This window comes from Martes martes, assembly GCF_963455335.1.
Source record: "Martes martes genome assembly, chromosome: 2".
NCBI classification, from domain to species: domain Eukaryota; kingdom Metazoa; phylum Chordata; class Mammalia; order Carnivora; family Mustelidae; genus Martes; species Martes martes.
Genome location: NC_137889.1, coordinates 81,833,293 through 81,848,210, shown reverse-complemented (window position 1 = coordinate 81,848,210; position 14,918 = coordinate 81,833,293). Strand labels below are relative to the sequence as shown.

At 35.1% G+C, this 14,918-nt stretch overlaps 1 protein-coding gene across 1 annotated transcript in view; it reads left to right on the top strand.

Annotated features, from left to right (window-relative positions):
- Positions 1-14,220, top strand: part of GLRB (glycine receptor beta) — a 92,224-nt gene extending 78,004 nt beyond the window's left edge. The window contains exons 8-9 of the mRNA XM_080796894.1: positions 1,108-1,400; positions 13,373-14,220. Coding sequence (XP_080653020.1) covers positions 1,108-1,400; positions 13,373-13,669 — 590 coding nt within the window. The 3' untranslated portion in view covers positions 13,670-14,220. The remainder of the gene's footprint in view (positions 1-1,107; positions 1,401-13,372) is intronic.
- Positions 14,221-14,918: the final 698 nt, after the last annotated feature.

Here is a 14,918-nt window from a genome sequence, read left to right as displayed (position 1 = left end):
AAAAAAAACAAACCAACAAACTCTGTAACTTTCAAGACCCTCAGAATTCAATTGATGGAATATATTTTTCAATGTTTTAACTGATTATTAATACTAATATAGTACTTAGCATATTTCCAAGGCAAGAGAAAGGAGAGCCAAGTACATCTTTATTAGGATAACATATCATTAACCCTCAGGGGTGGTCAAATCTAAGAATTAAAAAGTGTACTTTGCCCCGTAAGTGAAATGAACTCACAGAGTCAAGGCAAACCTATTTCCTACATGGCTGAAAGTGAGTCTCCCTTAACATCATATAAGATTTTTTCTGATCCAGTGTATTATTGGTAGTTAGTGCCAGAGGGTCATATTTGCCCATCCCCTCTTCTGAAAATATGAAGGAAGGGAGACAAAGACTAAAGGGAAAGGCTGGGAGTACGGCAAGTGGAAAGAAAAGGAGGGATATAAATTAATGCAATTTTCCTTTGGGATCTTACAATTATTTGACTTAAATTGATATATAACTAGTTAGCTTTCCATAAGTGGTTAATTTTACATGTAGCAGAATATTATTATTTCCTGGAAAAGCTGAAATCATTTGTTTCCCTGAAATAATCAGGAATACTCTATCTTTATCTTTTCTATTAGATTTTATTTTTTAATTGTGGATCTTATCAGAAAATTGCTTTATATGTTCTATTCTTGCTCAGGTTTAGTTCTTCATTGGGTAAAATTCAGTTCTATAACTATCTAAAAATAAAGCAGAAAAATGAAATAACTAATTAGAGAGCTTTGTGGCTTTCTCTGAGATACTACAAAATAGTTTTTAGACATCTATAGTATTTAAACCTGGTCTAAATTGTGTTTTTACACCTTGGTTTAAATTTTTGTTTACTTTTAAATATTAAATATTTATAAACATCTCCAACTACATTCACAAATCCTAAGATAAAAAGTATTGTATTATATTAGTATTAGTATTAGTATTGTTTTTTTCTACTCTTTGAGCTTGAAAGAGACCTGAGGAACATTGCAACTTACTGGAGAGGGATATTGTCCAAAAGTAATGTTTGCAGAACATTTCACAGGGGTAAAAAACAACTTTAACTCCCATTTCTATTTCTGTAGGTATCTTCTCGGTACTCAGCTTGGCCTCTGAGTGTACAACCCTTGCTGCTGAACTTCCCAAAGTATCCTACGTGAAAGCTCTTGATGTATGGCTCATTGCTTGTCTTCTCTTTGGGTTTGCTTCCCTGGTGGAGTATGCTGTCGTCCAGGTGATGTTGAATAACCCCAAAAGAGTTGAAGCAGAAAAAGCCAGAATTGCTAAGGCTGAGCAAGCAGATGGGAAAGGTGGAAATGCTCCTAAAAAGAATACTGTCAATGGTACAGGCACTCCCGTTCACATTAGCACTTTGCAGGTAAGACTGAAACTACCCAGGGAAATTCTTTCCCCCATCCTCTCTGAAGTATCAGGAGAAAGATGCTTTTCTGTGGATGTGAAGGTTTAATAGAATTGGTGTTCACTCATTTTTCTCTCACAGAAAAAAAGGAACTGTACACAGCATACTTTTTGGAAAAAAAACAAACACACACTTAGGTTAAATACTAATTAAGAAAAAGGAATCCACACCGTATCAAATTTCTAGAAGACTTTCCATGGAGTTTCATGGTACATTTCTGCTTTGATGGCTACCTTTGAATGTGGAGATCTTACCAAAGTATAGACCTTCCGACTGTTTCTCACTATACCCATAGTTTGGGATCTGTCCAGCTTAGTGGGGAGTGCTTACAGAATTGGACATTGCCTTATCACTTGATCATAGATTTAAGAATAATAGGCAATGCCTTTAGATTCTGATAAATTCTGGAGCAGTAGGCTATTTCATGGATTAAATATAGCTATCCACTTACCCCAGTGTACCTGATTGATGTCTTCTGTATGGGAAGAGTAGTAAACCAGGAGACTATGTCCATTGAGCTTTGCATGATAAATTCCACAAGAGACTAATAGGTTCATACTGTCCTACAACCTTGAAAACCTTACCTCTTCTACCTATATTATAGCCCCATTAACATGGGCCATTAGTCTTTTAGTTTGTTAATTTCAGCCATATCCCTTACCTAGAATGTTAGACAAGTATGCTACAGACTCTTTTTTAAGTACAAAAGGAGGAAAACTGTTTCTATGTGGTGCTGCCTGAAGCTAGATTTTTTAGAAAAATTAAAAAAAAATTTCTAGTTAAGTCATTAAACTCTCTTTATGAAGAATATGAAGCATAAGTATACTATTTTCATTACTGCAGAGCTGTCATGACCTTAGAGAGGTCATGTGTTTGACGTGTCTTTTCGAACCTTTTTCATCCAGCATGTCTGTATCACTGTATTTGAAGTAAGTTTCTTGCAGACAACATATATTGTTGATTTATGACTTTTAATCTGCTCCACCACTCTCATGTTTTGATTGGTATATTTAGATCATTTAAATTTAATGTAAGTATTGATATGTTAGGATTTCATTCTACTGTTTCATGTTTTCTTTTACATTTCATTTTTTTTTAATCTCCCTCTTTTCTGTTTCTTGTTTTCATGAAGGTTAATTTAACATTTTCTAGAATGACATTTTGAGTTTTCTCTATTGTTTTTAAGTATATTTCTTTGTCTATCTTGTTTAGTGGTTGTTCTAGATACTAATTACATGTACATAACTTGTTACGGTCTACTAGTATCATTATTTTGCCAGTTTGTGTGATGTTACATTCTTTAACATCCCTTTAACCTTCTGTTTATGATAGAATTGTAAATATTTCTTAGAACCTAATTAGAAAGTGTTAAAATTTTTGTTTCATTATCAAACATAGTTTAGAAAAACTGAGAGGGAGAAGAAAGTGTATTATATTTATATATCTTTTTGTTTACCATGTTCTTTTTTTCTGATGTCTTTCATTGTTTACTTTTAGAGAATTTCCTTTATCCATTATTTTGGATAATGCTGCTGGTAACAAATTGTTCTAGTTTTCCTCCATCTGAGGAAGTCTTGATTTCCACTTCATTTCTGAAGGATATTTTCACTAGTTATAGGATTCTGGGTTGACAGTTCTTTTAGCACATAAAAAATAATTGTGCTACCTCCTCTGACCTCGGTGGCTTCTGATGAGAACTCCACTTTATTTGTATTGTTTTTCCCCCTGAGGGTAAACTTTCGTTTTTCTCTGGCCACCTTTAAGACTGCTTTTGGTCTTTATTATTTGGAAGTTAAGTTCTATGATTTGGTGTGGATTTCTTTGCATTTGTTCAGCTCCTGCTGAGAAAGGAGGCTGATGTAGGACTTGATCCCATGACCCCGGGATTATGATTGGGCCAAAGTCAGATATTCAACCCACGGAGTCACCCATGCTCTCCTCAACTATTACTTTCTTGAGTATCTTTTCAGATCTGCTATCTTTTTCTCAACTTTCTGAGTCTCTGATGACACAACTGTTAGATCCTTTGTTATAGTCCCACAGATCCCTGAGGCTTTCCATTTTTTCTAGTTGACTTTCTCTGTTTTATTGGGATGGGATAATTTCTTTGGTTATATCTTCTAATCCACTGATTTTTTCCTCTGCCCCTTCCATTTTTCTGTTGAGCTCATCTGCTGAAATTTATATTTTGCTTAATATATTTTATAGTAATAAAATCTCCATTTGGTATTTCTTTCGTTCCTTCTTTGCTTTGATTTTGTATTTCTTTGCTCAGCCTCTCTATTTTTCAAAAGATTTCAAACAATTGTTCACCATACCTAATTGAAGCATTTTTATCATTCATGTTTTAAAACTTTTCTCAGATAATTCTAATACATTTTCCATCTTGGTGTTGGTATCTACTGATCATATTTTAAAAAAAAAATCAATTTGAGATCTTCTCTGGTTCTTCGTATGATGAGTGATTTCTCTTGAAACCTGAACATTTTCATATTGTTTTATGAGACTCTGAATCTTGTTTAAACTTGCCTTTCTTGTTTTAGTGGGCTTTCTCTTACTGTGTCCTTCCAGGAGAAGGAAGGGTGCTGCATCAGTACTTCCAGAAGTAGAAGTTCAGATCCTCACACTGTGTGGGTCTCTTCATTATTTCAGGGTGGGATTGGGAATTTTTAATACCCCATGTGGTCTCCACTGATACGACAGGGGGAATGCCCTTGTTACCACTCTGTGGTGATAGAAGTCCTGCCTCTCTGCTAGGCCTCCTATGATATCATCCTCAGTGTAAAATAGGGGAAGCAGTTTGTTTCTGCTGGGTGGGAGTGAAGGTCCTTGTTGCTTACACAGTCTCCACCGATGCAGTGGGAGAAGCAGACCCTTGTTAGTGGTCTATGGAGATGGAAGTCTAGAAGTCCCAGCTTCCTGTCTGGCCTTCTCCAATACCACTGCAGTGAGATTATTGGGTACCTTGTTACAGCCTCTTAAAGGTGGAAGGCTCAGTTCCCCACTCAGCCTTTGCTGCATGAGTGGAGATGGGGTTATACATTTTTGTGTGTGGTGTTTGGCTCAAGTAGAGAGATTATTAGCCAAAAGGGTTTTCGTCTTGCTAAACTGCTTTTTTCTTTGTTCTGTGACTAGAGGAAACAGGCTTTTATTGGGGCTATTTTTATCTGTGCCCATTGGCATATCAATTTCAGCTCCTTCAGCTTCAAATCTGGGATATATAAGGCAAAAAGGACACACAAGAACTCGCCACCAAGTGAAGGTGCCCAGCTCATCTCCATTTATATCTCCCAGTCTTTTATCAGTTTCTCCTTTTTCCAACCTACTAATCCCTCTACTCACTAACTTGAACCCTGGCTAGTGATCTCAAGACAGAAAGCAAAGAAGTTCTATAGAACAGGTGCTTATTTATTTTACAGATGGAGGAGATTTTCAGAGTACCGTAGAATATATCAAGATTTTTATGACAATAGATGTAGAGGATAAATAAGATCTAGAACATTAGACTGAATTATGTTATTTTCTATTGAAGAGTAATTACACACAATATTATATTAGTCTCAGGTGGAAAACATAGTTATTTGATATTTATATACATTAGGAAATAATCAGCACAGTAAGACAAGTCACAATCTGTCACCATACAAAATTGTTGTAAAATTATTGACTATATTCCCTATGCTGTAATTTACATCCTATATCTTTACTTATTTTATAAATGGAAGATTGTACCTTTTCATTCCTTTCATTTATTTTTATCCATCTCCTACCCTCCTCCCCTGAAACAACCATCAGTTTGTTCTCTGTATCTGTGAGTCTTGTTTGTTTTGTTTTTGATTCCACGTATAAGGCAAATAATACAGTATTTATCTTTCTCTGACTTTTCTCACTTAACATAATACTCTGTAGGTCTACCCCTCTTGTCACAAATGACAAGATTTCATTCTCTCTTGTGGTTGAGTAATATTCCATTATATGTATTTACCACATCTTCTTTATTCATTCATCTATCAGTGGATACTTAGGTTGCTTTTGTATCTTGGCTGTTGTAGATAATGCTTCAGCAAAAATTGGGATACCTGTGTCTTTTTGAATTAGTGTTTTCATTTTCGTCAGATAAATACACAGAAGCAGAATTGCTGGGTCAAATGGTAACTCTATTTTTAATTTTTTGAGGAACCTTCATTCTGTTTTCCAGAGTGGCTGTACCAGTTTACATTCCTGCCAACAGTGCACAACCGTTGCCTTCTGTCTACATCTTCACCAGCACTTGTTATTTCTTTTGATACTAGCCATTCTGATTGGTGTGATGCAATATCTCAGTGTGGTTTTGATTTGCATTTTCCTGACGGCTAGTGATGTGGAACATCTTTCCATATGCCTGTTGATCATCTGTATATATACTTTGGCAAAATGTCCTTTCGGGTCTTCTGCCCAGTTTTTTGTTTTGTTTTGTTTTGTTTTTAATATTTTATTTATTCATCTGAGAGAGAAAGACAGAGCACAGGCAAGGGGAGAGGCAGAGGGAGAGGGAGAAGCAGACTCCCTGCTGAGCGGGGAGCCTGACATGGGCCTGGATCCCAGGACCTGAGCTGAAGGCAGACACTTATTTAACCATTTGAGCCACCCAGGTGCCCTTTCTGCCCAGTTTTTAACTGGACTGTGTTTTTTGATATTGAGTGGTATGAGTTCTAATGTGAATATTAGTATACTTAATATTGTCCCGAAGTCCCTTACACTACCCAGTTTTAAAATTATTTTTCCCTTTGCTGTTTGGTTTGAGTTATTTTCACTGTCCTGACTTCCATATTGCTGATCCATTTTTCTGTACTATCTAATCTGCTATTTATTCCTTCTAGCTTATTTAACATTTTGTTATTGCATTCTTCAGCTCTGGTTGGTGCTTTCTTATATTTTCTATCTATTTGTTGAAATTCTCACTGTTTTCATCCATTCTTCTCCTGAGTTTGGTGAGCATTTTTATAACCTTTACTATGAACTCTTTTATCAGGTAGGTTGTTTACTCCATTTCATTTAGTTCTTTTACCAAGATTTTGTCTTGTTCATTCATTTAGAACATATTCCTCCGTCTCTTCATTTGCCTGACTCTCTGTGTGTGTTACTAAGTATTAACTAGTCCAGCTCTTTTTCCAGGTCTGGAAGGAGTGGCCTTATGTAGGTGTTGACATGTGGGGCCCAGAAGTGCAAATCTTCCTGGCCACAGGAGCCAGGTGTTCCAGGAGTATCCCCTGTGTAGGCTATGTGCACCCTCTTGTTGTGTTGGATACATGACTGTTGTGGGCATGTGATAGTTGGGAGTGGCCTCTGGCCCAGCTGGCTGGGATACCTGGCTGTGACTGCTACAGGGGCATGGTGGTTGGGGTTACTGTCTTGTCAGCTGCAAGGCCTGACCAAGGCGTAGGTTTGTTTGATGCCCCTTATGGAGCATGCCCTCTGACATTAGCAGTCTAGAGGAAGGATTCTAAGATGGTACTCACCAGTGCCAGGATCAGCGTGGAAGAACAAGGTAGCAAAACTGGCCGCCTCCACTGTCTAAGTTCCTGGGAGAAGAGAGGCTCAGCTGCCTCCTGTTCTTGCACTGGTTTCCATGTCAAGCGAGTCACACCTGAGCCTTTTAAGAGTGGGTTTTTCAATTACGATGGTTCTGTAGTTTTCCTGGACATATTCCTTATCAGTTTTCAGAGTTAGGTATTTTGAGGACTCATGTCTCCTGTGCAGAATCTAAGGGTGAAATTGCATGACCTGGAGCTCACGTCTTTCACTCCTCAGGGTAAAGCTGTGTAACTTTGAGATCCCTCTTAAACATGGAGTGCTGTGCCTGAGGGGTGTTTTTTGTTGTTGTTGTTGTTTTTTCCCCCTTAGTGAGACCGTATCTCTGCCTCTTCTGCACATTTTCTTGATGTCCCTTAGTACAGGGGCTCTGTTCATCCACTTTCTTGATCCCCTTCAGAGGGAATTTTTCCATATATGGTTGTAGATTGGTTAGGTCCATGGGAGGGATGAGATCAGGTTCTCCCTATGCCATCTTGAATTCTCCACAGAAGTTTGTTATTTTAAAATTTAGCTTTCAGGCATTAAAGTAATTACCCAATGAAGAAAAGTTGAACATATTTAAGAACATCTATATTTTAATTCTTTGTGTTTGAGCTTACTAATAGAAAAACATGTGTTTGGATTCTGAAATTATTACATTTTGCTACAAAAGTCATAGAGTGATACTGACGGAGTTTAAAAGTTGACCAGAAATTTTAGTCTCCAGAAATAAATATGAGTTATTTTTATTGCTTACAGGCCAAATGCAACTTCTAAAATGAACATTGTACCCATGTAATATTTGTATCCTGAGATAGACTTCAAAATGAGAATGCGTAAAAAAACTAACATCTTTAATATATATGTCAAACTTAGAGAAAATACGTAAGCTTGATAAATTCATAAGACTGTTACACGTTGACATAAAAGTATAAAAAAGAGAAATTAAAATTTGTTGTCTTTTTAATTTAGTGGTTTTGCAATGAAAAAAATATACTTTCTAGTTTCAAAATGCATTTGTTCCAGTATACTTTGCTTTCTAAACACAAACTTTTGCAAAGTAATTTCTATGAAATTGTTATTGAAACCCAAGTTTGGCTGCTTGCCACTCAAAAGGCAATACTCAAGAGACAAGTGTTGGTTGGAAAGAAAAGAGTGCTTTGCTTAGGAGGCCGGCAACCTGGGAAGATGGTGGATTGGTGTCCAAGGACCGTCTCTGAGGTTCCAGGTGAAGAAGTGGGGTTTTTAAAGGGGAAATTCAGGGTAGGAGATTACATACATATTGATGTAAAGGGCAGAGAAACTTATGACTATTCATGAGGAAAGATGGACCACACATATTGAGCAAACATATATGTAACATAAATCTCATTTCACTTTGGGGTAGGGACTTAACACCAGACAGAGGAAAAATTCAGCCCCTCACATCAGGAGGTTATATTAGGACAGGGAGAAGGGGCTGTGGGCATGCTCGGAAGCTGGTATAAACTGGAATGGGGTCTTAGTCTTGTTATCTCTGTGAAAGAATGCAGGGCCTTGCTTGTTCATAGGCTGGCACCATGTCAGTTGTCCTTGAGTTCAGTCTTCTACAGAAACAGCTAGTGGATTTGTTAGTAGGGTCTGAAAAGACACAATAGCTGATTAGGGAGAAACGATTCTCTGAAAAACAAGCTTTCAACGTTCTGCTAGTTTCAGCCTCATGAACCCGTGGTGCACAGTTTCAAAATGATATGTCATTTATTTTTAGACAGAATAACAATAGTTATTAATGAAAGCACAATGAAATTTGGATTATAGGGAATTTTTGATGCTGATTTTTAAAATAATACTGTGTTTGCTAAGGAAAGGAATAATTTTACAAAGTATAATAAGAAACAGCAATGATAATGTAATCTAGCTTTTAGCATGTTTTAAAATTTTGCCTGCGTACATAAATCTGTCATCATACATACATAATTATCTGGATTGTTTCCCCCTTAAATTTAGTTGAGGACCTACTGTTGTTAATATCATCCTGTCCCCAATGCCTGATGTGTACCGTGTGCTATTCATAAGAAAGATGTTGTGAATAAAAGACAAAATAGTTTCTTTGCCTTAGGATTTGAACAATCAAAAACATAAAACCTGTTTTTTTTTTTAAGATTTTTTATGTATTTATTTGACAGACAGAGATCACAAGTAGGCAGAGAGGCAGGCAGAGAGAGAAGAGGGGAAGCAGGCTTCCCGCTGAGCAGAGAGCCCGACACGGGGCTCGATCCCAGGATCCTGGGATCATGACCTGAGCCGAAAGCAGAGGCTTTAACCCACTGAGCCACCCAGGTGCCCCAAAACCTGTTGTTTAAGTATGAATGAGATAGTTGTTTCCTATAGTAATGGTGGGTTTTTAAAAATAAGGAATGACTTAGATTGGGTAAAATATATAGAAATTATTCCCTTTTGAACATATTTTTATTAACTGCAAAAGATACCGTTATCCCCATGAAATCATAGAGTAAGTTTTCTGGTCAAGAAATACTGCATATGGTGATTTCCTTTTAAATGTGTGACTCAAACTGAAAACCACACACACACACACACACACACACACACAATCTAAAGGTTGTAATTTGAAGCATTAGGAAGTTCTTATCTGTGTCATTTTTTATTCTTGACAGTTTCATTACCATACTAGCTCATTTTTGCTACCAGTAATTTTCAGGAATGACAAGTTTATACGATGAAAGTAAATGAGACACATATTTACATGAGGAAAAATTGAGAAATAATAAATTGGAGATTAATATAACCAAGATCACTTTTAAGAATGTATTATGTAGGACTACTCTCTTATTAATAAGGAATGCATCTAATCCCTCTTGATGTGATTATAATTGCTTTAAATAATATTACATTGTAAATATTTTTGTACTTTTAAGTACATATTTGATATGATAATTATGTGTGGAGAGTATTAACCAGAAAAGTTATGTTTGTGTAAAATCTCCAATGAATGCTAAAAGGTGAGGCCAGCCAACTAGTTAATGAATCATGGCCTATTTAAGGAAGCTGAGGACTTATTTCTTATTTAGTTGTGTCACATAATTAAAAGATATTTCTATAGTAGAGGTTCTCTCCTTCAGTACACACACACACACACACACACACACACACACACACCTCTTTTCAAATAAGAGAACCTTCAAATACATTTCTAGAAGAGGTTTTAATAAATTAAATGAGTGAAGATTTAGTATAACCAAACTGAAGCTCTTTGGAGTACTTTTCTATGTTATTACTTTAACATTGAAGAAATTATTCTTCTTTTACTGACATATATACTATATTTAAATAATCTCTCTGACTAAATATAACATCCTATGTCTACATTTTGAATAAACTGTGGATGAAATTCTAAAATTATTGAAATGGCTAGCAGAACCCAAGAATATGTTTTTTAAATAAATATGTTTTTTAAATAAAACAGATTAGAAAATTTCAAGTATTTATGTGTGACTTAGGTTATAATATCACATAAATTTGATTACTTATTTAGTTATTTATAGATACTAAAACTATACCTAGAGCTGTGTATAAAATATGATTTAAAGTAAATGCATTTCTGTAGTAAATATGCATGGCTTTCTTTGTGAAAAAGTAAAGTAAATGATAAGAATGATGCTTCTTAAGTCTATCGGCAGAAGCTAGAATATCCCTTTGTTTTGATAAATGAATTCTAAAGCACAGTTAGTAAATAAAACTTTTGGAGTAGAGAATTCTAAAGGGAGAAAGCAAGATGGGATATCCAGAGTCCCAGGTTTTGATGACTGCTCTGAGAGTCTCGGGATAATGCAAAGATATGATATGTAGAGACTGTTCTCAACCTCTGTTCCAAACAAGGTAGCAATTTTACTCTTCACAAAAGTTCGCTGATAATGCTAAGACTTACTCCTCAAATAGGACTGGAAAATTAGAGCTTTAAATGTGGTCTTCTTTCTGGTACACTTACAGGAAATGTGTAGGAGTGTGAATGTGAGTCTGTGTGTGCGTGTGTGTGGTGGTGGAGTTTAAATCACAGAATGCTTTCTGAAAATGGTCTTTTAAAATTTTAAATTGGGGAATTTAAATGGAAGGTGCAAGAGTAAGTTTTATATATATAAAATATATTTTCTATTATATAATCATAATTCACAATATTCACATATTTGTGTTTATATTCATATATTTATAATATATATATTCATAATTGTATATATGTGATTTCCCAAAGTCATATTTAAATAATTTCAATTTTAGTTGTTGCCTTTGTCCTCATTCCACTGACCAGTCCCTATTTATTGCCAGATATTTTCCTAGACACACTGCATAAGTTGATATGTACTAGACCCTGAACTTGTGGTTGCTCAAACAAAAATAGCCAATCAAGCCATACTCTTTTAAAGTCAGTTGAGTTCTCACAATTGGTAAATTATAACTACACATTAGGAAAGGGGAGGGAGACTCCTCTTAAGGTTTGCCTCTGTTAGCTAAAACAAAGTTCCATCAAAGCAGTATGGAACTATGTTTCCACTTGGGCTATTTTGCATCCAAACCTTCTCTAAATATGTTAATATATTGGTGTTTCACATTTTTTTTTCTTAGTATGAAACACTAAGAAGGGTAAAATTCCCCCCCAAAAAACATATAATAAATAGGTAAAATATCAGCTCCACAATTCCCGTTCCTACTTATCAGTAGCTTCTTGTGTATTTTTATATAGTTATATTTATATAAACATATTTTTAACAATTCTTACTCAGTAGGATTGTACACATATATATGTGGTATAAAGTATATACGAGTAAAGCCAACACTTATATACCAGTTTAAAAAATAACATTACCAGGACATGTTCATAATTGAAGAAAAAATGGAAGTAATCTACATGTATAATGATAGGAGATACACAAACACATCTTAACTTGTTTTGTTTTTGTTTTTTTTTCACCCACTATATCTTAATTTTATGTGCTGTCTTCCTCTAAACACTGCCATCTGGCTCTTGCCCAGAAGATATGACTCAGTGTTTGTCCAGATAAAGGATAGGGTCCTGCTACCTGAAGTACTGCTGGGAAATAATTTGTGTTAATTCTTATATTAAGCATGAGTTTTACCCAGCCATAATCTGGTAAAGATGAATGGAATCTATATAACTAGTCATTGTATTACGAAAAAGGCAAAAACTAGAGTAGCTATAGTGTACTAAGAGTATATAATGACAGGTTTCCTTTTTCAGTAAAAGCAGTAAATATCAATAATGGAGATTCCAAAGGCAAACTGTGGAACTCGGGATTAAGAACAGTAGGAAATTAAGCAGTAGAGTGAAGAGTTAACCCTTCTGTGGCCTTTTGTAATATCAGTGTTTTTTTAAGATGTTGGGGTTGGCATCTATATTTTTCTTTTTAAAAAAATATTTTATTTATTTATTTGACAGAGTGAGATCACAAGTAGTCAGAGAGGCAGTCAGAGAGAGAGGGGGAAGCAGGCTCTCCGCTGAGCAGAGGGCCCGATGCGGAACTTGATCCCAGGACCCTGAGACCATGACCTGAACCGAAGGCAGAGGCTTAACCCACTGAGCCACCCAGACACCCCAGCATCTATTTTTTCTGAGAGCATTTCTGATTACTAGAGAGAATTCAATGTGAAATAATTATTCTGTATATTATAGGGAATGTTATAAATTTAATAGTTTAGAGATTATTAACTGAATAACCACTGTGACATATGATCTGGCTGAAATGTACATAATTTCTTTGGATTCTCTGAGTGTGGTTGGCTAATTCACTTTAGTCACAAATTAGGAATGATTGCCTTTCACCAGTTCATCTTTGGTTCATGATCACTATGACCCTTTTTTAATTCCTAGTTGTGAATGCAGTTGAGAGAGAGTCTGTCTCATTGAAGAGATAAATGCCTCAGTCATTTAAAAACCACCATCTCCGGAAATAGAATCCATGGGGAAGTCAAAGTTTAGAAGTACCAGAAGATTTCTCTTATCCATGTATTGTAGTAATATGGTCTGTATAACGGTTAAATGTTGAATTGTAGTGTATTGGTATTGCAAATGAGAACTCTCACAAGCCTGGGAGTACCTAAAATAAATGGTGATTTGGGCTTTGAGTCCCTTGACATAAAATGACCTATCAAAAGTTTATTCCATGACATAAGCCTTGTCATATGAATATTTAGAACCCTAATATTCAGGTAGTCTGACAGCCTCATCAGTTACTATTGGATCTTTTTGTCAAAGCGAGATAATAGTCAACTGACTAAACCAGCGGATGTTTAAAATATCCCTTTGAAGAGTTGTTTTATGAATAGAACAATTCTAAATGTACTCTGTCCTCAACTTTTATTCTCAGGTAGGAGAGACGAGATGCAAAAAGGTGTGCACTTCCAAGTCTGACCTGAGGTCTAATGACTTCAGCATTGTTGGAAGCTTACCAAGAGATTTTGAATTATCCAATTATGACTGCTATGGAAAACCTATTGAAGTCAACAATGGGCTTGGGAAATCTCAGGCGAAGAACAACAAGAAACCGCCGCCTGCCAAACCTGTTATTCCAACAGCAGCAAAGCGAATTGATCTTTATGCAAGAGCATTGTTTCCTTTCTGCTTCTTGTTCTTCAATGTTATATATTGGTCTATATATTTATGATAAATCTTTTTGATTTGTGTAAAATAAAATGCCATTTCATTGTGACCGGCCTCACTCATAAATGCCAATCTGAGAAATTTTGCATTTTCATAGCAATATATTGCATTTTGGATGCCATTTGATTGTAATAAAAATGTGGCACCTTACTTTTGAATGGCAGCATGATCTTGTTACTTTTGTGCTCTACTAATGATGTATATATGTATAGCGAACACACTGCTTTAAGAATAAATGAAGGATAAGCATACTACATAAAATAAAATCCAAACAATTCTCTTCAGTTAGTGTAAATTGCGGATACTTCAGATAATTCTCATAATAAAATGATGTGCACGCTGGATCCTGTTATGATCATCATTCTAATGTATGTAGTATTTCAAATTTCCTTCCTTGTAACTTTCAGAGAAAACCATCTTAATCTTGTATAATTTTAGATGGTATTATCACAGATTAAGCAAAATTATATTACATATTGTTTAAACTTTGTAAGTAGAAACATATCAACTATAATTATGTGGGCTCTGTGGAGAAATAAAGTTCAAAAAATTACTAATTTGTAAAATCAGCTCATTTTAAAGTGTGCCTATGTTGTCAAAATGCCAGTTTATGAAACACAGAGGGCATTTTTGAAACAAAGGGAAATATAGATTTACGTAAATTCATACTGAATTCTGACTTCTGATAAAAATAAAGGATAGATACATTGATTAAATATTTCTGGCAAAAGAAAGTCTATTTAATCCACCTTAAAGCCTAAATATATTTTCATGGATTTCATTTTGTTGATACAGAATATACAAAATCATTGTGCCTTAAAGAATCATAAATATTTTAAATTGGAGTATAATAATGGACATGTGATTTCACATAATTTTTAAGAAACAAAGAGGAAAATACACTATTACTGGAAATAACTTGAGTTTGGGGGGGAAATCATGGGAGGATTTTAACTTCTTTATTAAAATGCTTACATATTTTTTAAGTAAAATTGACTTTTTTTTCTGAATTCATTTTTTATTTGAATACTTTTTGGATTTGCTATAAAACATTTAAAGATTAAGTATGTAATATCTTTGTTTAAGTTAGGTCTTACTGCTAGTTGTATTTTCTTTCTTGTCAGAAGTCTAGACTTTTTAGATTTATTTACATTGATCTTATTTGAACCTGAAAATAGGCACTTGATGATCTATAAGTCTCCCGTTTCCTAGTGATATCAATCCAATGTAACTTTTTTATTTCTCCATAGCTG